Source organism: Vanessa cardui, chromosome 26 (genome assembly GCF_905220365.1).
Source record: "Vanessa cardui chromosome 26, ilVanCard2.1, whole genome shotgun sequence".
NCBI lineage: Eukaryota > Metazoa > Arthropoda > Insecta > Lepidoptera > Nymphalidae > Vanessa > Vanessa cardui.
The window spans coordinates 8,233,877-8,259,986 of NC_061148.1; the positions used below are offsets into that span (position 1 = coordinate 8,233,877).

General features: G+C 32.7%; 1 protein-coding gene across 3 annotated transcripts in view; it reads left to right on the forward strand.

Annotated features, from left to right (window-relative positions):
• LOC124540823 (heterogeneous nuclear ribonucleoprotein L) overlaps window positions 1–26,110 on the forward strand; it is a 444,646-nt gene that overhangs the window by 81,213 nt on the left and 337,323 nt on the right. For all 3 annotated transcript variants that reach the window (XM_047118543.1, XM_047118546.1, XM_047118545.1), the window contains exon 2: window positions 21,766–21,879. In XM_047118543.1, the coding sequence (XP_046974499.1) occupies window positions 21,766–21,879 (114 nt within the window). The remainder of the gene's footprint in view (window positions 1–21,765; window positions 21,880–26,110) is intronic.

The following is a 26,110-nucleotide window of genomic DNA, read 5'->3' on the forward strand; positions in this document are numbered from 1 at the left end:
TTACTTTCCCATTTATAACATTATAATAATATAGATTACTTCTACAACAAATTAAAATAATTATTGTAATAAAATTTTACTTTTCTTTGAAATTAATACAAAGTTGTGTTCTGCGTGTGGATATAATCCGCAAAGGATCGCAAGTTGAATTCCGTGTACCTAATTGGTGTTTATAATAAGTCTTCCCATGCCTATTGATTAAAATATTGTGAGGATACACTCACGTGTATCAGATGAAAACCTGCGATGTTTGTACCCACGAACATGCACTAGAACAGTGTATTTGTACAAGTTCCAAACCTAAAAATAGCCCAGCCGTAGAATACCTCCATGCCTTTATTACCGAATTATTAAATTTCATATAATAAATATAACAACGAATATAAGCAATGTGTGTTATTCAATGAATCAAAACATGTTTATATCTAACTGTGATTTCTGTGTAAGAATAAATATTTTCCAAAGTATAGCAACCAGTTGAGTGTGATAAGCGTTTTAATGAGCTACGTTTATCGATTCTGGCCCAATTTTCCCATATATCCGGATGCAATCTGCGACTCTATCCACCTGCACTGGTTATTGCAATTTCTCACTCGGCTGCATAATACGTGCCGGGACAGATTTTATCTGATTCATTTAATCTCGTCGATAATGAATACAGAACTGAAAGGTCGCACGATTATTATTGGGTTTAATGTATTTTAAATTAAATTAAAATTCGCAACTATACTTTATATATGATTTTTTGGTCTTGAGTAATTGGACTATATTGAGTGATAGGTTGCAAATGAGTAGGAGGCTCACCTGATGGAAAGTGACTACCACCGCCCATGGACATCTGCAGCATCAAGGTGCGTTGCCGGCCTTTAAGGAGTACTGCTCTTTTCTTAAAGGTTCCCATGTCGTATCGGTTCGGAAAAGCCTATCACATAAAAATATAGGTTGTCGTGAGATTTTCTTTTTCTAATAAGGTCAAGAGGGAAATGATTTTTTATCTTTAAAGGATGTATCAGCTAAAATGTTGTCGAGTGAGGCAATCGGCCTCGCCAAACCGGAAGTGTAAAGATCTCTCGAGGAGCGGTATTATAACGATTGGATCGTATGCTTTGACCTGTACTTGGCTCAACTATCATCTTTATGTGGTTTGTGTAAATCATCACTCGTATTACCTTTCTTGTCTTGATAATAATCATTACATAGTTGTGTGTAAGTGTTTATGGTGAGATCTTTAAAATTACAAAACTAATTTTGATGCGGTCTTTTTTAATATACAGAGGAGAATGGCTGAAAAACTGTGAGCATTGTAAGATATTCTGCAGTATATTTTGTATCAGCATTGCAATCGTGCTGGGGCGAGTCACTAGTCTGTAGTAAAAGTATAAAAACGAAAGTAAATCTGTTTGTTTCTTCTCTCGCTTAAGCTGATAAAACGATTTAGATGAAAATTGGTTCGGAGATATTTATACTACCGGGGAAGGAAAACGTTATTGTTTTTTAATTTCTCTCGAGGGTGTCAAATGGGGTTGGTTTGTGTGTTTAGATAGTCAGCTATAAAAATACTTTTACTTAAAATAGCAATAGGAAAACTTTCCAAAATCATCAGACTGTTCAAATCTGACTCGAACGGCCCCAAAGATTACGAGGGTCTTACAATTCTAGAAATGAGGCCTTAAAACAAATCAACTCGGGGTAATAAGGAAAGGGATAGATAAGGCAGCTCCTTCCGCCAGTTTAACCCCCATAGCGGGGGTCATTGGCGTACTGGCCAATTGTTCTGATACATCAAATTTCTTCACGCTCGATAAATTCGCCAATCTGTGAATATTATGAACAGAAAAATATTTTATTTCGGATAAGATTTTTTTTTTTAATTTATTGTATATTAATAGTTTGCTTGACTAAATTGTGTATAGATGTAAAGTTCGCTGATGCAGTTCTGAGCTCTTAGGCTATTTCTGTTTCGGCTGTGTTCCCCCACTTAAGGCGAGCTAACTTATTTAGAGAGTAAATGAGAATATTAGTACAGCCTTGTGAACCAGTATTTCCAGTAATTTAAAAGGATGTTTTTCGAATCTCCGAAGAAGCTTACTCATTTCTGGATGAGACATGATATATTATATATACTTACCTAATACACTAGATAATCTTCCCAACATCGTCTGAGTGAAAATCGAAAAATCTTTCATTTTTATCGAATGCTTAATTTATGAAAAATACTGGATAAACAAAAATAACTTCGTATAGAATAAGTAATTTTTTAGTATATATTTTTTAGAATTTCTACTTGCGAAGGATTTCTTTTTTGTATTTTGTAAATTCTGCAACTTCAATCTCTTGATTATTCTCGAAAAATTTAAGTACATTTTTATAAATAAGCTTGTTAAAATTTTAAATTGTAAAATACAGATTCCTTAAACTTATATACTTTTATCAACAAGTTGACTTTATTTGTTAATCATAATAATACAAAACTGCGTTCATTTCTAGAAACTGAAATTACAAAACTCATTATAATATCTTGTTAGTGAATAACTTTCAATTAACACTAGAATGCAGACGCATTAAAATAATTTCACCTCAATTAAAAATAATATAATTACAATTAAACAATTTAATACATTTACCCTGTTAAACACATTTATTCTACTTGTGTCTGGTTTTAAATATGAGTATATAGTTAAGTACTTTATTGTTAAATTTGCCTGAAATATTACTGTATTTAAAGTGAACATATTACAGCTAGCATAATTTATATTATGGTATTTGTATGTGTGTATATTGTGTCTGTTATCGTTGTGTTGTTCTTACACGATAATAATTTGTATGTGATGTAACCTGTTTCTTTCTATGGGGTCGATTTGTCTGCAGTATATCAAATGTATGTTAATATTTGTTTTGATCAATTATAACAGTGAAATAATTTTCTGATGAATGATTGATTCTTGTCCGAATTAGGATTCCTGATTTTCAGTGAACCCAGCTGTTATATCCATTGTTCTATATTAAGTAGTAGTAGTCGTCCGTGTCTTTGCTTGCGTTATAGCGTATTGGTTGTCATGCGTTAAGCAAAAATAAGTTCAAGTTTACTTCATACCAAATGTCATCAAATTCGGTTCAGCGGTTTAGTCGTGAAAGAGCAACAGACAGACAGACGGAGCTACTTACACATTTATAATATAGATTTTGAATCTTTTTTTTTTGTACATAATGATTTATTAAGCAGTTGATATATGGTATCGTCATAGTCCATATATAAGTTATTATCATACATATATCACATTAACAAGTAAAATACTTACATTTACCACTGTATTTTATTTAGAATAATAACCTCATTTCCTTGCTATGACATTGAAAAATGTACGCGCGAAAATTTTACTCATTCTACTAAGCAACATATACATTAAATCGTAATATATTTTCGTACGCTGATATTAAATAATTAAAAGTCGTTTACAGTTATGTCAGTGTGAAGAATAAATTGATTTTTTTTTGGACAATACTCTAAACAATTTGCACAGCTGTAAAGAAGTGTCAGGGCAATTTTCTTACGCTAGTCGCGGTATTAACGACCTCAGACAACTTTGTACCGGCGCCAAATGACCGTGCCGTTTGCGGACTGACGAGTGATATACTAATATACCTACTAAATGTGAAAGTAAATAATAGTTTTTTTTTTTTCATTAATGACTATTCGTATGTTATTATTTACATTTATAAATTCGTTGTTTAATATATTTGTAGATTTAATACAGAATCGAGTAGTTTGTAAGATATATCAATATATAAAAGCTCATAAGATCTACTTGAATTGTCTATACATATATTAAGTTTTGTGTTTATAATTTATATTATTAATACTGCTAGATAAAGTTACGTCACATATCCCAAAACATGCAATAGGGCATTGTGATGTAATAGGTTTCAAAGTTTCGTAACAAGGAGGATCTAATACTTTTCTACGAGATCACTGGACATTTATTGTACGTTTTTTTTTTTTTTTTTTTTTAAATAAAGTAATAAAACCATACGACTACTAGTAATGTTCGATACCATTAGAGTAATTTTCAAATTCTCATTGCGGTAATAACGACCTATGTAAGTAGTTGAGCTGGCGCCAAATTACCGTCGCGTTTGAGGGTTGACGGTACACGGTAGCTATCTGAAACGTGCTTAGCGTACTTACCCTTTATTATATAAAATAATATTAATTTATTACATATATTATACTAGCGACCCCCCAACTTCACACAGGTTTGATACTTATACTTACATATTTATTATATTGTCCATGTAAGAGCCTCTCTCGAATCACTGTCTATTAACAAAACAGCATCAAAAGCCATTTCGAAGTTTATAGATCTAAGCATACATTGGGACAGAGTGTTAAGGGACTTTGTTTTATACTATGTAATGATTCAATATGTTTTATACTCCGTGATATATATATTTTAGAATGAAGTACTTTTAACAGTAGGATGAACTTCCAGGCGAACATTCTTTCTCTTTCCCTTCTTCCATCTCTTTGTATTATATATGATTTTATATATGTAATGTTATTTTGCGTTGTTTTTTTAATTTAAAATAATTTTGAGTAATAATTTTATTTCTTGTCATTTTATTATTGTGAAAAGTTGCTTATTTATTTTCATTGTCTTATAAAAATCGTTGCAAAACCACCTCCCGGAATCCTCTATTTTAATTTTTTTTAGCAATGACTACGTCTGGGAAGACGGAGTACTAACAAATGATTATTATTTTACTATCAACGATATTAGCGTGTTCACAGCCTCAAGTTATTGCTCTAATATGTATAACATATGTGTAGAAGTGTTGTAGTCTTTGACCTTGATATTATATTTTCATCGCACATAATATAGTCACGGGTAAATATTGAAAATGAATTACATTTTATCGTGACGATAAAGTAAAGATAATTTACGACTATTACCGATCTAGGAGCGATTTAAAATACATTAGAATGCAAAGTTCGTTGACGTAAAATACATACTGTGGGTATAAACAAGCAAATGCTACCAACCTAATAAATATAATGCTCAACCTATGGAGAGTCGATGTGGCTCGGTGGTTAGTAGACGCGTGATATAAAATTTAAAGGTGCACGTTCAAATCTAGAGCAAAATTTTTGATGTACATAATTTGGCTTGCGTATATCGTCACTCCACCGTGCCTGAGGACGTCCTACACTACGTTTGCCGAGACGCGGTCTCCACTCTAGAACACGTTTTCCCCAACGGTTGTGGGTTCTACGACAAATATTTAATATTATTAAGGCAGCAGGCAGGGTCTGGATACGAGTAGCCGGAGAAAGACCACAGTGGCGGGCGCTTGGATAGGCCTATATCCAGCAGTGGACAAAAACGGGCTGATGATGATGATGATGATGATAATAATTTGCTTACAATTGATGTCGTGCAAGATGGAGTATAATGGGCATTTGTTTAATTAGGCAGACTGGCTAATGGTCCACCTGATGGTGGATTGTCACTACTACACATTGTAGTGTAAGAAATGTTAATCATGTCAATCACCAATGCGCCACCAATCTTGGGAACTGCAATGTGATATCTACCATAGGTCATTCACCTATTGTTAAATGTGCCATAGAGTACTAGGTAAGTGGGTGATGCCTAATCACGGGCTTGCAAAACGCCTTACAACCAAGTTAATACGCCGCCAGTTTTCCCACCAACCCTCATTGGAGCAGTGTGGTGGTATAAACTCGAAACCTCCTACAGAGAAGTGCACGTCTCTGCCCCACTGTGATACTTTTAGAAGTTATTACTTCTTGTATCAAGAGACAGTTTTAATAGATTGGAATAATTTAATCGAAGACGCCGCTAATTAAAAACGAATAAAACCACAAGATACGAATCGTAAAGAACACTTTGATATCGAAAACTATTTTTTACAAGAGAAATTGTATCGAGATTCACTAAAAGATTTTATTTAGTCATAAAACAATTTTTATTTTTTTTATGCCTTCTTTCCTTTGTATCTCAGCCAAAATGATTCACTGCGCATTTATGACTAACGCTTCAGTGACGTTGTAATTTTTGACTGTGTGCTGTGTTTTGTTGATGTGTGTGTGTGTGTGTGTTGAAATAAGTAATAAATAATCAGTCGTACGTATAAAAAATGGTGGTAAGACTTTGAGCAATTTCTATGTACTTATTCATTTGCTATTCGACCAGCAAGGAGTATAGTATTTTTATTGGAGCTCCATTAAATTGTATCGAGGTTATTTATATGAATACATATACATCCTTAATATAGATTTTTCCCATTTACATTTCTAGCTTAAGAAAACAAATAGGTTTTATATGTTTGAAATTTTCCACGATAACAATGTAACATATGCGCTTTATTTAAGCCATAATGAATAATATATACGATAAATTTGTCATATCGAATTGAGTAGTGTTTTTAGAGCACGTTATTAATTACAGTGAAATGGTATTTAAATTTAACAATATTTTTTTTAGTATTGAATGTCTTGCCAAAATTTACTTCATAGTAAATAATGTAAATGTCTATGTAATTTTTAGTACTTTAATACGTAAAGGTAAAAATACATCTGTGTAAAACTATAGAAAATGTTAACAGTAATGACTACTCAAAGCGAAAACGATACCTATCTTTATCCAAACTCAGCTCGTGAGTTATGTCCATTTTATGGGTTCTTTGAATGTTTATTACCATTAGCATTAAAAAAACAACCGCGCTCTGTACTGTGTTATTTCGTACTTATTACTCGAACACTTGTTTGTTTATTTATTGCAAGTGCATAGATTGATTCGACCGTTTTAGTATATTATTTTAACGCCTAACGTATCAGACTATATTCTTTTTCTATCAATAAATAAAATTAACAATACTATTTTCTTAATAGCCAATTTTATTTTCGGTTAAAAATGAAATGCATTCAAGTTAATCTCTTTGTCATCATCATAGTCATCATCTCAACAGCTTGTTAATTTCCCATTGCTAAGAAGGTTTGGAAAATATTCCTCCAAGCTGCTCCAATACGGGTTGTTGGAACCACATGTGACAGAATTTCTTTTATTTTAATTAGTCACATGCAGATTTTTCTCACGAAGTTTTACTTCACCGCGGAGAACGAAATGAATTACAAACACATAACAATTCAGACTTCCCTGGGTTTGAACCCGTATTCATCGTTTAAAATGCACGCGTTCTAACCACAGGCCAATCTCTGCCCTTACAAAATTTTAAATTTAAATTAATTTATATATCACTAGTACTAGTTTTTGGGCGTTGGTTGTCATGTCTTAGGCAAAAAAAGCCTTTTCCCTTTCTGGGAGTTCAAGTTTGCTTCATTCCAAATTTCATAAAATTCGGTTCAGCGGTTGTCGGTCTTGAAAGAGCGACAGACAGACAGGGTTACTTTCTCATTTATAATATTTATATATGTAGATGATGAATCTACATTTAATATTATATATTAGATTTAATTATAATCACATTTAATATATGTAATATATTGCATGTGACAAATTTCATAGAAGTTCTGCCACATGTGTATTCCACCAAACCGCATTGGAACAGCGTGGTGGAATATGTTCCAACCTTCTCCTCAAAGTGAGAAGCCTTTAGCCCAGCAGTGGGAATTTACAGGCTGTTGTTGTTGTTGATAATATAAGTAGTATTCTTGAAAATTTAAATATAAATTGTAATAAAAGTCTTATAAAAACATTAAATCGGTTTTCCTAGAATTCGTAAAACAAATGAACTGGCTCTTATATCGTTAGTGATATCTTTTTACTCTTGCAAAGAAAGTGCGTATTTTTTGTCCTTGTAGTCGTGACCTACTTAAAATCTTTCATTTAAAAATGCCTTCCCCTTATTCTGCTATATATAAATGCCTAGTTTTTACTTCAGTTTTAGCGGCTTTTTCAATGCTAGTTCCTTTCAGACGTGCTGTCGTTGTTTACGATAACTGTCAGACAATTTTAACTCTTATTCGTGTTGTTCTAAGTATTGAATTCGAATGATATAATATTTCGTTTGTTTCTCATCGCTCGTACGCTTTTGTTATGTATCTTTCGAAGTCTCATTTCAATGTTTGATATTAAGTAGTAGCTATTCGTATTTATGTATTTATAAAATTACTGTATTTGTTTCTCTGTTTACATTTTTCATTAGAGTTGTTTTCGATTTCAATATCTAGAATGAAATCTAGAAGTACTTGTATATATAACAAAATGTAAGTGTTTCATCGTGCTTTCAAATCATAACGGATAAGTATTTAGTGTTAAGTGAAAGTTGTAACTGCTTAACCGATGCGTCGAGGAAACTTTTAAAAGAAGAAAGAGTCCTTATTTCTCGAAAAACACTAGCTAGTTTTCCAGACGTCACAGATGGTAGTCGCTTTCCATCAACTGAGGCTCTTACTCGTTTACATGAAAAGAGCGTTTTTGTTTGGATGTACATGATTTCAGTCTCATGGTCCATCTAGAGGTTTTTTACCCATAGATGCTCATATAAGCCCTTATGTACTTAATGGTGAGGACACTGACAATGGTAACCACCATTGTCAGTGTCCTCACCATTTATCATCTATTTGACAATCCGCCTACTGATACAACGTTTAAATGAATGAAACATCAACATTTTTGTATGTGCTCTTTAAATTTTTGATTTCAATTGAATTGTTTTTCATTAACATACATTATAAAAGATACGTGTAGATAAAATGGGTTTGTAATTTTTATCACACACGCGTGCCCTTTGTTGCCTTTATCACTTAATTTTCGCGGTCCCTTTTTTTTAAATGATTTATCCAATTTGAGGGGATTTCTCTTTTAATTTTAAAGGTTGAATTTTTTTTTTGTTACTTTTTTATCTAGCGTAATTAATGCTTGCGTTGGCCTTAATGTGGTGTACGTTGTACATACTACAATACATACTGAAAGCGGACCTGTTGCGGAAAACCAACAGGACGAATATTTTATTATGTGATGAATGTGTTTTATTATCACTAACGACCCAACCTGGCTTCGCACGGGTGCAATGCTGATACTTATATTACGGATGTCTCACAATGTTTACAGTTTTTCAGTCGTTATCAGTGTTTACTTTAGTATATTGTCCATGTATTATATACATAAAAAGCTGAGACGGCCCAGTGGTTAGAACGCGTGCATCTTAACTGATGATCCGGGTTCGATCTCAGGCAAGCACCACTATATATGTGCTTAATTTGTGTTTATAATTCATCTCGTGCTCGGCGGTGAAGTAAAACATCGTGAGGACACCTGCATGTGTCTAATTTGATCGAAATTCTGCCACATGTACATTTCATCAACCCGCATGGGAACAGCGGTGTGGAATATGCTCCAAACCCTCTCCTTAACGGAAGAGGAAGCCTTACCCCAGCAGGCAATTTACAGGCCGTTACTTTACTTTACTTACTATACAGAAACCTTCCTTTCGAAACACTTTATCGATAAAAGAAAACCGCATCAAAATCAGTTGCGTAATTTTAAAGATCTTGATGTTTTGATCTTTATTTTTTACTTGTATGACTAGGCTAGCTTAATCTTGAGTTTGATTCCCGTTCGGTCATCTAAATTGTTACTGAGAAGCAAATACTCAGAAGGAGTTCGGTTTCAGGAAGTTGACAGTATTATGGTATTCGAAGCTTTGGGAAGCAAGTTAATCAATTCGTACTACACTTGATCTCGCTATTGTGGTGTGGGATTGTCGTTCCAGCGGACTATGGAAGCGAGGAAATTGAAAGTGAATCTCTATTTGTGTTCGCTCTTGTGTACTGTACTATCTAATGCACTGGTGGCTCAGTCAAAAATTAATTTCGAAATATACTCTGGACAAGACGGTTCTTATTTAGTTCGACTTAATGTCAAAACTACCGCCATTTTAAAATTTCAAGATTGAATTTGTGTTTGTTGCTTCGGATGCGAATTTTTTTTACTTTTTTTACATGTATGCGATACAAAGTATGTTGCAGTGTAATTGTTTTCGTTGAATTAAAAATAATTTTCAACAAATTCTTACAACCAACGCAACACGAGATCCTTTAATAAATAACCATTATCCAACCAAACGCCTTACAAATACCCTCGAAACTTTCAGGAATTTAAATTTGAAATTCGCCTTACGAAACTTAAATGCACTGTCTCCGAATAAACCCAACCGTAGCTCTGTGTGTTCTCTACTCTGTACGCAAATAAAGTCGAAGAATAATGTCATGTTTTGTTATAATCCTGTAACTGTAAACAACCGAAATCACACCTTAAAATCCAACTATTAAAGTATAAATTTGCTCGCGAAATCTTTGGAGCGATAAAAAGATAGTCACATACCGGTAAACGAATATATGCTCTGCGGTTACCTAAATAAAGTTTACATTTGATTATATGTATTTGTAGTGTAAGATTGCCATAGGGTGCCATTCGGGCGAGAAATTCAAATAAGGTACGGTTTAAAGAGATTTAAGGAGCGGTCCTATTACTCTATTGTAACGATAAAATGTAGGTAATGTCTTCAAGTTTTGTGTATACGGATAATAGAACTTGGAACATGTAATAAAAATGCTTTAGTATCTAATATATTAAGAGTCGAGATGGTCCAGATGTGATCTCAACTCTGGACTTTTAACCAATGACCGTTGGTTTAAACCTAAACGCACTAGGAAATTTTAAATTTGTATTTATAGTTCCGTTTTTAATTCGTGTAATTTAATTTAAGAAATTCGTTAAATGTTGGAATTTCTTTTCGGTTCTCATTTGGGAAATTTACATTTCGAACTGGTGTTAGACGTACATTTTAATTAAAACGACTACTCAAACGCGCTTACTGTAACTTGTTTTTGTTTTTAAAGATTTTATGCTTATCTAAAAAAATTAAACTTGTAAGACTCAGAGGAAAATTAAAACATCAAGTGTATGTATTCAGTGTACTGTACTGACATTACAATCATCGTGAACGGCTGGACAAAATTTGTTAATATTTTTGTATATGTTTAAATGGGTGCATTTTTATAGCTTAGATTGAACGCTGGAATTGAGCACCAGAATGATTTATTAGCAAAAAACTAAATTTCTTATTTCACTACTAAACTGTTAAGACGAGTTACTTGTACGAAATAGTCTTTATATAATTTCGTGTCGTATTGAGTAAATATCAATAAAGATCCTCCCCTTAACTGGGGTGTAAATTTATGCTGACTCAAATAACCACATTGATTATATATATTTTCAATTGAATTTGCTCAAATTGCGCCATTCATATACTGAAACTTGACATGTGCCCAGTAAAATTCTTGCTTATTCTAAGTTATTACACTATCTGTAAGCACAAATGAACATCATTAGTATGTAATGAAGTGGTCTAAATTTGAATCTGTCAACGGTTGAAACGAGGGGTTAGATTAACAAATGTAAATCCATTTGTTTTTTTTTAACATATAAAATACTTTGTTTGGAAATGACGAATTCGTATTAAAGTCACTCAGTAATAATGTGTCTTTAATTTTGATTTTTTTACGATATGGATAAGGGAATGATCTCATGGATCACCTGGATACAATCCACACATTATGAGCTGTGGTCACCACAGCACATAAAATGGTACTGTACTGTACCTTGGGAAGTAATAATGTTAGGTCCATTTGTGCTTGACTGGTTCACTCATCCTTCAAATCGGAGAATAACAATACTGAGTATTTTGGCTATAGAATACCTGATAAGTGAGTGGTCCTTACCCAGTGGGCTTGTACAAGGCCCCATATTATTATTTTTTAATTTTTAACTTAAACTTTCTCATTAAAAATCTACTAATATTATAAATGCGAATTTCTGTCTGTTACCTGTATACGCTTAAACCTGAACGTAGAACCGCTTTAGGTGACATTTTTTACGTATACAGTTTGACTGACTGACTTGACTCTTTTTTTATTTTACACTCCGAGATTTGTGTTCTATGGGTAAAGTTTAGTAACATTGGTGCAGGTAGAGCCACAGATTCAGCTAGTTTAATAAAATAACGCGAACACGTTAAGCGTTCTACGTGTATACCTTGTTTATTTACTGCATATACATATATCGTAATGCCCTAATATTTTTTTATTGGTTTGTTTATCACACTTTGAATAATATTATTCCCGGTGGTAGGGCTTTCACTTAATAGAATATTTTGGTCAAGTCTTGCAGCCTTATCTTCAGCAATTTTTTTCAAAAGAATTGGTTTTTATCAATAACAATTTTCTTTTATTTATTTTACGTTTTTTCTTTCTTATACAGCATTTTTCGGTTGTCTTATATTAAGACTTTGTTAAATTGCAATCAAGAATTCTTTATTTTCTTTCATATATATATGGCTAGAATTCTTCAGAACCATACCGAAAACCGATTTTTTAGGTACAGCTATCGTCCTATTATCACTGAGACAAAAGTTTCGGACGTGTTAAGACGTGTTGATGACACGGACAAATATATCTGAAACTTTGGAAAAACATGGACTTTTATTTTTGTAGGCGAAACATCCTATACTATGCTATATGTACAAACTTTTATATAACATTTCAAATCGAAAGCCGAGTCTAGAATATTCAATATTTTTCATATCGATTGGTTGAAATCCAAATATAATATGGTGTACGTGCCAGGTGTCAATTGCGAAGACTTTATTTCAGATATTGCGAGATGTCAGTGTATTTTAATCTAAATAAATAACAATAAAACACAGAATCAATACTGAAATGGTTTACGCCTAGAAAAGTCGTAAGTCCGTCCTACCCTTTGGATTATTGACATTCTCACTCCTAGCATAAGCTTTAAGCTGAATTAGAGGGTTAAATAGGCATATTAGTAACTTCGTACTCTATACCGCCATTTTTCTTTTTGGTGACTATGAGACTTACCCGTGACAAATTAAAATCGTATATAACCTTGATATGTATCGTCACTTGGATTACTGTATATACAATTAGAGCTGAGATGGTCCAGTAGTTAGAACGTGTGCATCTTATACCGATGATTGCAGGTTCAAGCCCAGGCAAGAACTTTATATATGTGCTTAATTGTGTTTATAATTCATCTTATGCTCGGCGGTGAAGGAAAAGATCGTGAGGAAACCTGAAAGTGTTTAAATTTATGTGCATTCCACCAACCCGCATTGGAACAGCGTGGTGGAATATGTTCCAAACCTTCTCCTTAGTGGGAGAGGAGGCCTTAGCCCAGCAGTGGGAAATTTACAGGCTGTTACTTTAACTGTTTTTTTTTTAACTTTATATACAGTTTTGTTAAATGCACGTAGTAAAGAAAATGTCATTGATTAAAGCGATGAAAACTTACAGAAGTTAAAACTCCAATGGTATACTAAGCACAGAATTACAGATGTAACATCCCTAGTACCTTTATTGTGACACTGGAACACAGCTTAGCGATGGAGCAATTGATTAGGAATTTGTAAGTACCATATTGAAAAGCCCCCACAAAGCCTACCACGCAAAATAATAACTTATTCTAAATGGAATTGTTAATACTAGCATTTGAATACAGAGTCGTTTCTCAACCTGTCCGTTGCGTCCAAGATATTCGTGGTTAAGTAAGGTTGACGAGGGTCACAATTTGCATAAATAATAAAAACTATTTTCCTAGTATATTTATATTTCTTAAGTATTGGATTCCCAAACCTTAACCACCCAAACTTCTCTCGCGTCATAGATAGGTCGTCAGGAAAAAAAATATAGCTATGGAATGTCATAAAATTATTTTATTTTAATTTGTTATGTAATTATTTATTAGTTTTATTTATGTAAAGTACTTCAATGAATGAATTGACAGAATATATATTTATTATACTCTATATCGAAATGTTAATTAGAACTTTACTTAATGGTTGCTTTTCTCTGTGTCACCATAGATTTGATATTTGATTTTGAAAAAAGGAGACAAAGCCTTGTTTAATTAATATTACTAATCCCTATATAACATTGTTAAAAGACATACATATGCCTTCATACTTAAGTTAAATACAAGTGTAATCTTAGTTCTAGCGAATGTTAAGTTACCTTGTAACATAACAATAGCATTCGTCGTAATCCCAAGGCATTAATGATCTACGTTACTAATACCCGTTTGAGAATATTAAATTTGAGTAAACGATCCGGGTCCATACACGCGGTGTTAGATTAACGCGTTGTTACCTGTCTCCGTTCATTGTTTTAATTACATATTAAATTAATTTGGAATCATTACATTGTATAAAACAAAGTCGCTTATCGCTGTCTGTCCCTATGTATGCTTAGATCTTTAAAATTGCGAAATGGATTTTGATAATTTTTTTTAATAGATCGTGTGATTCGAGTTGAAGGTTTTTGTATATTAAAGCTACACTATATAGTGAAGAAAAACTGATAATTTTATATGTTTCTACTGTGATGTCATATGATTGCACCCGTGCGAAGCCAGACCGGTCGCTAGTTACATATTAAATTAACTTGTAATCAAATATAATTAAAGTTTGTTCGTTTAATTTACTTTATACAGACGCTTCCGTATTGGAACGATCCTGGAAGGGTTGTCGCTAATTACTTTTCTAAAATATTTTTTCTTCGGATATCCTGTGTATATTTTCTTGGATTTGCCTTGTTTAATATATCTGCATGTTTTTTTTTTTCTATTACGAGATGTTAGCAAGTGGCTTCAACTACAAAAGTTTAATTACAAATAAAATATTACTTGGTAGTAGGGTTTTGTGCAAGCCATTCTGTGTACGTACTACCCTGTTGGCAGATATTCTACCACCTAACAGCAATATTGAGTATCGCTGTGCTCCGGTTTAAATGGTGACTGTGCCCGTGTAACTACAGGCACAAGATACATAACAGCTTAGTTTCCGAGGTTATTGGTGCACTGGCAATGTAGTGGAAGTAACGTACAGCTATGTGCTTTCCGAACCGGTGGTAGCTTTACTTAATTGTAAAATGACGATTCAAAAGTGCTTGTATAAGCCTCCTTGTATTAATTTTATTTTGATTGATTGATTGATTGATTGATGATGTAGCCTGTGGTGACCACTTACTGTTCAGTGGCCCATCCGCCTACGTATGTTAATAAATTATAATTATAATATTTGGTAACTAAGTGTTCAATAATATATACTTATAATATAATTTATGACACTACTCTTTGCATATGTATGTAATAATTATCATAATTAAATATTTTTAACAGAAATATATCAGCTGTGTCAATATTGTCATACGTTAAATAGCGAGATGTCCGGACGAATTTCGTTTTCAATAAACGTTTTTTTTGAATAGAATGATTCAGCGGTAGGTCACGATGTATTTCGATATATGCATTTTAATTGATATTTAAATATATATTGTTATACCGTAATTAATGAATATATATACAGGTGTCACTTGTAATATTGAATCATTGAATTGGCTTAATATTCTGTATTTAAATAATAATAATAATTAGGTCATCGTCCATATTAACTAAGCGACGATCTGTTATTTTAAGATCAGTATCGACACGTTTTATTTACTTAATTAACAAATGGCAATTAAGACAGATGTCTGTTATTTTCCATTGTAAAAATATGTGATTACGTAATTTGGAATGTCATTACGTAAAATATATAATATATTTTAATCGACCATTCACTGAAACGTTTTAAATAATTATCCACGTATTCTGATTAACTGTTTTAGTTATATAGTAACAGAATATTATCCATTTCATCAAGATTTCATCTGACAGTTTGTTACCACCATGACAACCTAAGATGGATGGCCCTTTGCCTTTTCTACGCCTGAAAGGTCACTTTCTTGATTACCTCACTCAGCTTTCGTTCTACAATAATATTTATTAAAGTTTTTTACTAATTATATCGCACGGACCAATGGACCAGATAGATAAGCATTGGCGGTGTGTGAAATATTAAACATTCCTTGGAAATTAAGATGTAACGTCCCTTGCAAGTTACACTAGCTCTCACCTTTTAAACCAGAACACAACAGTACAAGTAATAGTAGATGGGGTAGGGAAGGTTACCCATGCATTGCCAGGCTTGCACAAAATTCACCCGCCAAATTATTTAAAATCTTAATATCTCCTATATTCAAATGTTATAGTTTTTAATAATACGTTGATCAACAATTACTGCTGTATATTTACAAAAAATTCAACGACATACGAGATACCATTGTTTATTATGTGTATGTTATACTAGTTTATATCCGTGAATTTGCCCCGTCGTAAGGAAAGGGTCGATTGTAAATTTTGGGTATGAACTATAAACATCTGGCTCACATGCTTCCTATAAAGCTTGATACGCAAATCTTCATATGAAATTTCATTAATTCGTACATTTTTTTTTCATTTTGTTATATTAGTATATACATTAAAGTTTCATTACATTATTCGCAGTTCATTCGGTGCGTGTAAATAAGATATTCAAGTATCGTTTTTATTATTAAATTAAATTACGTATAACGATATTAGATCTTGTCTGAATAAATGTCTATTTAATAAGCTTCAAGCTCTCCGCTCTTAATAAAATAGTCCGTTTGTGAAATAAAGATTCAAAGATGATTTTTTATTATCATAATCTGATTATTATTTTTAATTATTACGCTTCATTTACTTTATGTATCGAGATATGATCGAAATGTTTCGTAAATATTGCTTTAGACTTTATACAAATAGGATATGTCGACATTTAAGTATATCTTCTAGCCTTTAAGCAGTTGTTAAATTTAAAATGTCACAAATATAACTTAAATCGAAACCAATGTCAAAAAAATCAAAATAAATTTTATTCAAGTAGGCTTTTACAAGCACTTTTGAATCGTCATTTTACAATTAAGTGAAGCTACCACCGATTCGGAAAGAAGATTCTACCGAGAAAAACCGACAAGAAACGCAGTATCTAGTTACTCTTTTTTAACATTTGAAAAAATACAAAGTCATGTTAGTTAAATACAATTATTTAAATTCATATATCCAGCTTGGAAGTCAACAGATATTAACTCCACGCTTTTTTTTCATCTATAAAATCTTGTATCGAATAATATGTTATGGAACTACATCATATTTTTTACAAATATAAATGGTACATGAATCAAAGGTGACGCATTTAATTGACGTATGCACTCGCAGTTATATAAGCAATAGCAATAGTTACTATGAAATTGATATGAACTTTATTATAACGTATCGTCTAATCAGTATGAAATATTTAAGTTTGAATATTAATCTTATATATTAGTAGCGTAATTCAATGTTTCAGTGAATATGCAGTTTACAATTAAATTCAATCTGTCATAGGATTCGAATTTAAATTTGAACAAAAGAGAAAATTACCGGAAGGAATTATTTGACTAATACAAAGGTGTAACTAAAATGTTTAAAAATATCATACTCATTGACTTAATAAGTATTTGGCTGTAATCGCGAATTCAATTTTATGCTTTTTTAATCTTGACAAATGCTAAGGACAAAGACGGCACTACCCGCGTCGGTCTTGCAAAAAGTTATTATGTTAATTCATATGCGTTCTCGCGCCACTGAAGCGAAGTTTTTCACTCGAAACTAAAAAAGCTCGTGTCCAAGTGTTATGAAAGTTTATGAACATTTATTCATTTGTACATACTTTGTTTTAGCAAAAATATATTTCATTAAAATTAAAATATTTTTATCTCACTTCACAAACTGTTTAGTGAGGATAAAATGAAAATTATGTTATTGTCCTGTGGAACTAAAGAAATAGTTGTTAATTTTTTTTGTTATCATATAAATGTAGTTTTTCTCATGTGAAGATGAAAGATATGATGAAGAACAACTCTTTACCGCCGCATGATGTAGATTTTTTAACACATATAAACTTATAAAGCACATGAAGATTTGATGTTGCTTGTCAGTGATCAGACAATCTCAGACAAATCAAAATCATCAATCAAAGAGCAGATATGGTCCAATGGTTAGAACGCGTGCATCGTAACCGATGATTGCCGGTTCAAACCCAGGAAGCACCACTGAATAATCATGTGCTTAACTCGTGTTTATAATTCATCTCGAGTTCGGTGAAGGAAAACACCTTGAGGCCCTGCAATTCTACCACCCGCATTGAAACAGCTTGGTGGACTATGGTCCAAACCTTCTCCTCAAAGGGAGAGGAGCAATATTCCAGCAGTGAGAAATTTACAGGCTGTTGTTGAGACAAATCACGTGTCCTTATCATGACATCAATTCGTCTCATTACGATTAATTATAGTTCATTTACCTTTTATAATTTCGAAGTTATTTATCCATGATTATAACTTTAATAATTCATACTCTAATTGTTATAGCCTAACTGAATGATAATTAGGCTGGGCTCAAGGAGGTCTGATGAATATTCATGGCATCACGTTTTATCACGTTTGTTTGCTGATAGTAGACTGTTTACTATTAATTTCGGTGTTAGGGTAGCGACGACTGACTTAGCGAAACTTAATCTCGCCTATAAACTGGCCTTGGTGTATTTAAAAATAATAAGCTCGAATTTGCAATTAGAATTTGAGAAGAAATAGTTTTGATTTAGACTCGTGACCATCGGTAGTTTTTGGAATTGAGTATTTATTATCTGTGTTTATTTTCTATTGTCTTTACGTCTTCATAAAGTGTCGAAATAATTTGTTCAAGTCTCTATTTTAACTAATAAGCATTTAATGTTAATAATTCTTATGTTAATAAAAGCATTATTCATAAATATTGTATTGTTTCTTAAGAGTTTTAAAGAAATGTATTTTAAGACTTTTTCTTTATATGATATTTCATTATATACATACTTTTTTTTTTTCTTGCAATAAAATGCAACGAAAAAATAGAACATTGGAATTAATTCCATATTTGAAATATCATATAGTCTGTACTAATCAAATTATATCCGAACGTACCAAAGCACGTATAAAATTGAAAAAAAAAAATCCCAACACATATGTCATAGAGAATAATAAAGTCACATCCCAGCTAAACCGAGAAGCACGCTGAAGCACGTCTGAAACGGTAAAAGCATAGCTAATACTAACTAAAAACGCTAATGCATCAGCAATCAGCGACTCGTTTGATGATTTATAGCGTGTCTAATTTCTAGTGCACTTCGTAAACAGCCTAGCTCACGTCCCCGTCGACTTGTTTGACAGCACTGAGTGACAGTAATGACGCGTAGATGTTACAGAGTAATTGTAACACAGAGAATACACTGAGATTTAAAATTATTAAAAAGGTCAGCTAGCTAATTTGTACTATATATCACTACACATTATAAACGAAAGTCCCCCGGCCGCATAGAGACACGATCTCTATGTTCGCGATAAACTCAAAAACTAAACGGATTTTCATGCGGTTTTCACTAATAGATAGAGATGTTCATGAGAAAGGTTTAGATATATAATTTAAGGTTTTCGTGTAAATAAGTTGAAATAGAACGACATTTGTTAAACATGTCAGGACAAAAAAAAAACAAATAAAATATATACATTTAAAGAAAAACTTATGTACAGCCGTGCGATGCCGGAACGGGCCGCTAGGATCTCATGAAGAAATAATTATTTTATATACTGGTTTAGATTATTTGATCACAAATTCCTGGGTAAGATCCGCTAGTCGAGTTATATTGTGTCAGCAGTAACGAGATAGGAAGTTCACAGTTAATAGCAACCCACGTCTCGCTCGTCGTCTCGGCTGATATCGTGACTTAGACAAAAGAAAGTGGCACCAGTAAGTTCGGCCCTACCTTACCCGTACACGACCTGAATTGTTATATTATAGTTTATTAAGTGTCGCCCTCGGTTGAGCTCGATTTAAAGGGACCAACCCTTCAGGTGTTAAGCATAATAAAGTAACCTATGTCCTTCCTTGAAATCTAAGCTTTCTTGATACCTTAACAATAATAGGGTCAGTCGTTTGTAAATAATGTATCAGATAGGATTACTTTCGAATTTTGATATGAATTAAAAATAATCACATTAAAAGTATAAGATGTATTTTTTTAAATGGTTAATGTGACTCGTGTTCGGCGCTATAATTCTGCCTCTACGAAACTACAAAGGAGCAGCGTTGAAAAGGAGAGAGGTCCAGTAGTGGAAGATATACGGGCTGTTTAATTGTCTTTTTAAATTTGATATAATCTTGAAGAACAATTCGGTCATAAATTTTAATTAAAAACTTAATTTTATTTCGCATTTCATAGCACTTTCATTACGTACTATGTTCATGTAACACTTCGATTCCGACTTCGAACCTCGTGAACTGATTGTAGAGTCAAGTCTCTATCAGTCGTTATCGCGTCAAATGCGAATTGACATTGGTCATTTCGACTGTCAATTAGCTCTGTTCCAAGTGCTCTGTGCGAATGCATTTTGATTTATACGCCTCGACAGTTGGACGTTTAATTGCGTACCGGAAAATGTTGATATATCCCACGACGATAGACTTAAGTGACGTATTTATGGAACGACTTGAATGTCTGTCTTTAAATAAGGAATAAGTAAACGGATTAGAGTTCTCTTATAGGAAACTCTTGATCTATATATTAGTTTCAAAGGTCACTTTTGTTGCGATCGTGACGCTATTTTTTTTTATCAATAAAAGTTCTAGTGATGTTATGTTTTCGTGATACTAATCATCATTACATAGTATAAAGAAAAGTCGCTTACCGCAGTTGGTCCGTATGTATGCTTCTTTAAAATTACGCAACGGATTTTGATGCGGTTTTTTTAATAGATAGAGTGATTCAAGGGGAAGGTTTTTGTATATGATACGTGTTCAATATAGTAAAGGAATATTGATAATTTTCGAAGTTTCTAAAGTGATGTCGTAATAAACAAATTCTGTGCTTTAGTATCAGTATTGCAGCCTAGCAAAGCCGGGGCGGGTCCCTAGTTAAATTTAAGCGTCATAAGATGTGTTTGCATGTTATACCAGTTTCATTTGTTAACTATGAGATATTTGCTCAGTGCTCTCTATTTATATTGAAATGTTGTATTATAATTACTTATGCATAAAATTCTCTGTATCGCAGCAGAACAAACATCTAATATAAGATACTAATATATTCCATAGAGGATTGAAGCAAGCTTAGTCCCTGTTCAAACAAATAAGATCGCATTCGTAGACATTTGCACACTTTAGGATATTTATAGCTAGAATTCATACGTGTTTTATTTTATGTACGTATTGAGGGTATGAATCACAGGTCACGTGGGGCTGACCGAGCATAAATAACTGTTTCGTTCACTCTTTTTCCGTCTCTTTTTAAATGTTTTTGACAGACATCGTTGTTGCTAATTATAATTTACGAGAGTTTTGGTCGTATTTAACAATTTGTACGTAATTTCGTTTAATAAAAAGGTATTACGGGTTTTTATTTAGTCTCTCTTGGGCTTTAAAAGGGATAAAAATTCAAAAGAGTTAAATAAAGACCAAATGTAATCTACTGTTTTAATTAGCCTTTTTTTTAAATTGAAAAGGTATATTATTATTTATTTATTCCGTCAATGTTGAAGAAATTCCCTTTAAAATAGTACTATGAAATAATTGTATTTATAATTTATATTCAAAAAAGTCATAAAAAAAATTACGACAAAATCCTTCCATATGTCAGGATCAGTTAAAATAATTATAGATAATATATTTATGTGACGTGTATTTTACATTTATTTTTATACATTTATACTTATCGATGAAATATTTTTTGTTACAGAGTAATGGCAACAATTACATGTCAGGCGAGCCGAGGCGCAAGCGCGAGATGCCCGCGCGGCCGAACCACATTCTGCTCTACACCATCATCAACCCGGCTTATCCCATCACTGTGGTAAGTACTTTGTCTATTACGACTACGAAACCTATAATTATAGAAAAATATTTTTATCCGGCTCGAAGGACCAAAAAAAGACCTCAACATTTCATTCATTCTTTGTGACGTTAGTAATTTTAAGCAAAATAAATATAAAACCAACTGAGCTTTCAATAGGTATATTTTCACACCGTAAAAAACGAATAGCAAAAAGTAACGTAGGAATTTTTTAAAATCATGCCAAAACTATGAAACTGTAAAATATTTATGAAATAGAAGTCTCGTTTCACAAATATCATCAAAGCACTGTTTGGAAGTAAAACTAATTGCCAGACTAGTGTTAGTATAACTGAAGGGTAATAGGTTAGGTTGTGAAGAGGCGTTATATAGTTTTTATAAATATTTTATCAATTAAAAAAAACTTGGAAAAACTCTTACAGTTATTTATTACGGGATATTTACCATGTTTTTTATTTTTATTTGATGGAGTTCGATATTTCGATGTTATCTACGAATGTCTTGTCTATGTCGTAAAACAATATTTAATTAAATTCGTTATTTAATTCGTTTATCAAATCTGAAACTCTTAGTACCTTTTGAATCTAAACATCAAATCATTGCGACGGAATGTCATTCTCGATCGGTAAAGCGGATTATCGCTCGTACTGAGCACACGAAAATAGATCTTAAGGTGACGAACCTTTTCTTACCCCGAATGTACGATCTTTTTGTTCATTCAATTTGATAAAACACAGTGACAATTATCAATGGATTATTTGATTACTCATCTCCGCCCGTAGACAATTTCCCCGGTAAGGAACATAAATCATTTAAATTCCGCAAATCTTAAGAAGATCCAAGACTTTATATCAATTTCGTCTGAAGTTACGCAAACAAATCGTGACGAATAAAATTCTCATATAAAATTTTTGTTTGCCGAGACAGAATTATATATGGGTAGTACTTTTGCATATAAGCCTTATTACTAAGGACTACTAACCTTACTAAAATTTCATCCGAACCGATACGACTTGGAAACCTTGAAGAAAAGAGCGTACACTTTCCTTAATGGCTGGCAATGCACCTGGCAAGTCCGCTGGTACTACAGATGACAATGGGCGGTGGTAGTTTCTTTCCATCAGGTGAGCCACCTGTACGTTTGCCCTCTATAACAAAAATACTTGATATAGACGAAGCAAATAGTGACAGAAAACTTCCCCAAGCTATGTGGCATCCATGTCAATCTTTGAACAATACAAAGCGTGTTTATACTATAGGATTTATATGTAGCAATTAAAACAAACAAATGTAGGGACGATCCGTCTGTGGTATTTGTGAACGCTTGTCAAGTCAATAGTCTAAAAGTCTAAATATAAACGTTTGAAACTGCGATACGCGTCTCATATAATAATATTGTGTTTTTAAACCTTCTTTGAAACTCATTTTCTGGTATAAGTTTGTATTGTGATTATAATTCATCTTGTGCTCGGTGGTGAAGGAAAATATCGTGAGGAAACCTGCATGTGACTAATTTCATCGAAATTCTGCCACATGTGCATTCCACCAACCCGCATTGGAACAGCGTGGTGGAATATGTTAAAACAACCTTCTCCATAATGGAAGAGGAGGCCTTATCCCAGCAGTGGGAAATTTACAGGTAGGTAAGGTAGTGTTATTGTTGTGTTTGGTTTCAAGGGTGAATGAGCCAGAATATTTGCATAGCAAGAGACGTAATATCTTAGCTTCCGAGGTTAGTGGTGTATGGTCTATGTGAATGGTGACCACCATTATGACTAACATATATCCTCCCAATAGTGGTTATCATAGACGACAATACACAAGAATGGTATTCTCAAGTAACTTTGCGAAATGAAAAATTCATCCTGTAACCGAGGATTTAAACTAGAGTAAACGCTCGAAAGCGCCAAACTTAAACTATTTTAGACGTTTCAATTCTATGAGACGTGATTCTATAATAAAAGTTTAAACTGTACTCTATAGTTTAAGTTCCTTAACTGTGATAACGTTTTATTGAATAAAGGTAAAACTCTTGTTTTGTTATTTTAAACACACTATTAGAAGTTGGGCGTTACTTTTAGTCGACTTTTAAGTTGCATTAGCTAGTTTTTTTATTCGATTATAGATTCACGAAATTGCTATTCCTTGGGGTTTTGTTTGGTCTCGCTTGCATTATATCAAAATATACTTTATCCAAGTAGGCTTATTTATAATATATAAGTATTTTTGAATCGTTATTTAACAAAATTCTGTTAAGTGAAACTTGTAGTTTCCAGTTTTGAATGTAGATTCTACCTAGAAGAACCGGCTAGAAACTCAGTAGTTAATCTTTTCATATACATATGAATACTAACATAATGTGTACACCGGTTTTCATGGGTACGCCGCTCTGAGGTCCCGGATTCAATTACTGGCTGAGTTGATGTAGAAAAAGTTAGTTTTCTAAATTGCTTGCGTCTGGGTGTTTGTGGTACTACCGTTACTTCTGATTTTCAACCGAAGGTTGATTCTCTCTCTGATCTGATTTTCAAGGAAGGCAAAAAAAGGAGGAGGTTATCAATTCGTCTGTATTTTTTTTTTTTTATGTTTGTTACCTCATAACTTTTTACTGGGTGGACCGATTTTGATAATTTATTTTTGTTTGAAAGGCTTCCCGTGGGGTCCCATTTTAATTTTATTTTTTTCCGATGATGGTATCCGTATGAAAACGACATAAGTCTTAAATTTGCATTATGTATGTGCGCGATAAATAGGCGAATAACTCAAAATTGGTTGGCACAATTTTGATGATTCTTTTTTTAGTATAAAGGATATAGTTTAAGGGTAGTTTGGTGAAAGTTTGGTAGGGTTCTGTGCATAGGATCCATCACAAATTAAGGGAACGTGAGGGAACGGAACAATTCTGAGGAGCACGTTCGCAATACTCGGTCGAATCTTTTATTTATGGGTTACTTGGATATTTGAATCACCTTCCGGAACGTGGTTATGTTCGTGTAATTGTCATAATCGAATATTATAATCAACTAGCGACCCACCCCGACTTCTCACGGGTGCAATACTGATACTAAATATACTAAAGAATTTGTTTATTTACGACATCACATTGCAAACTTCTAAAATTGTCAGTGTTTCTTTACTATATTGTTCATTTATTATATACACAAACCTTCCCCTTGAATTACACTATCTATTAGAAAAAACCGCATCAAAATCCGTTGCGTAGTTTTAAAGATATAGGGACAGAGAAAGCGACTTTGTTTTATACTATGTATTGACGCAACTCCTAAACGGCTTACAGTTAGGGTGCGATTTGGGGCAGAATTTCTTACTGTCTTTAATCAAATTTCGTGTATATGATGTGATGTCATATGATATACGACATAGCATACGAATAGCTCTTTTGCAAAGATTTTTTACTGAGGTCGATTACAACTGCTTCGAGTGTGGTCCCTTGTATTTCATGCCGCATGACGTATTAAAGCCGCATTTTCGAAAGTCTATTTTTGCTTTATTCCAAAGTTTCTTTTGAAACTGTCCCCGAAGTAGTTTCTGATTTATACACTTAATCTATCTATATTAAGAAAAAAATGTAAGTCTGCATCAGCTTCACTTAAAATCAAAAAATAAATAAAATTTTAACAAAAAGAAAAACCGACTTCAAACAAAACAGTATTTTAAAACAAATAAAAATGCACTAAAAAGTAATAATAATAATTGCATATTTAACATATTTTTTAGAGTCCTCCTAGGTAAAATGAAATGAAAAATATTAGACTACTTAAAAGTCAATTTACGATTATATAATGTAGTTATAATAATTGCTATATTTGGAGTCGGTGTCAGCCGAGAAAACCCTATAGTATATCCCTATAATATATTTCTTACAAATTACCTTTTATACGATAATATACTGGGTTAATCAAGGGGCTCGTATCGCTTCTTTCTTTTGATTGTTGAGGCTTGTGCCCGTGGCTGACGCCGGCTCCAAATATAACAATAACTATAACTACGTTATATAATCGTAAATCGACTTTTAAGTAGTCTAATATTTTTCATTTCATTTTACCTAGGAGGACTCTAAAAAATATGTTAAATATGCAATTATTGTTATTACTTTTTAGTGCATTTTTATTTGTTTTAAAATAGTGTTTTGTTTGAAGTCGGTTTTTCTTTTTGTTAAAATTTTATTTATCCATAACACAAGTGCTTTAGCTACTTACATTGGGATCAG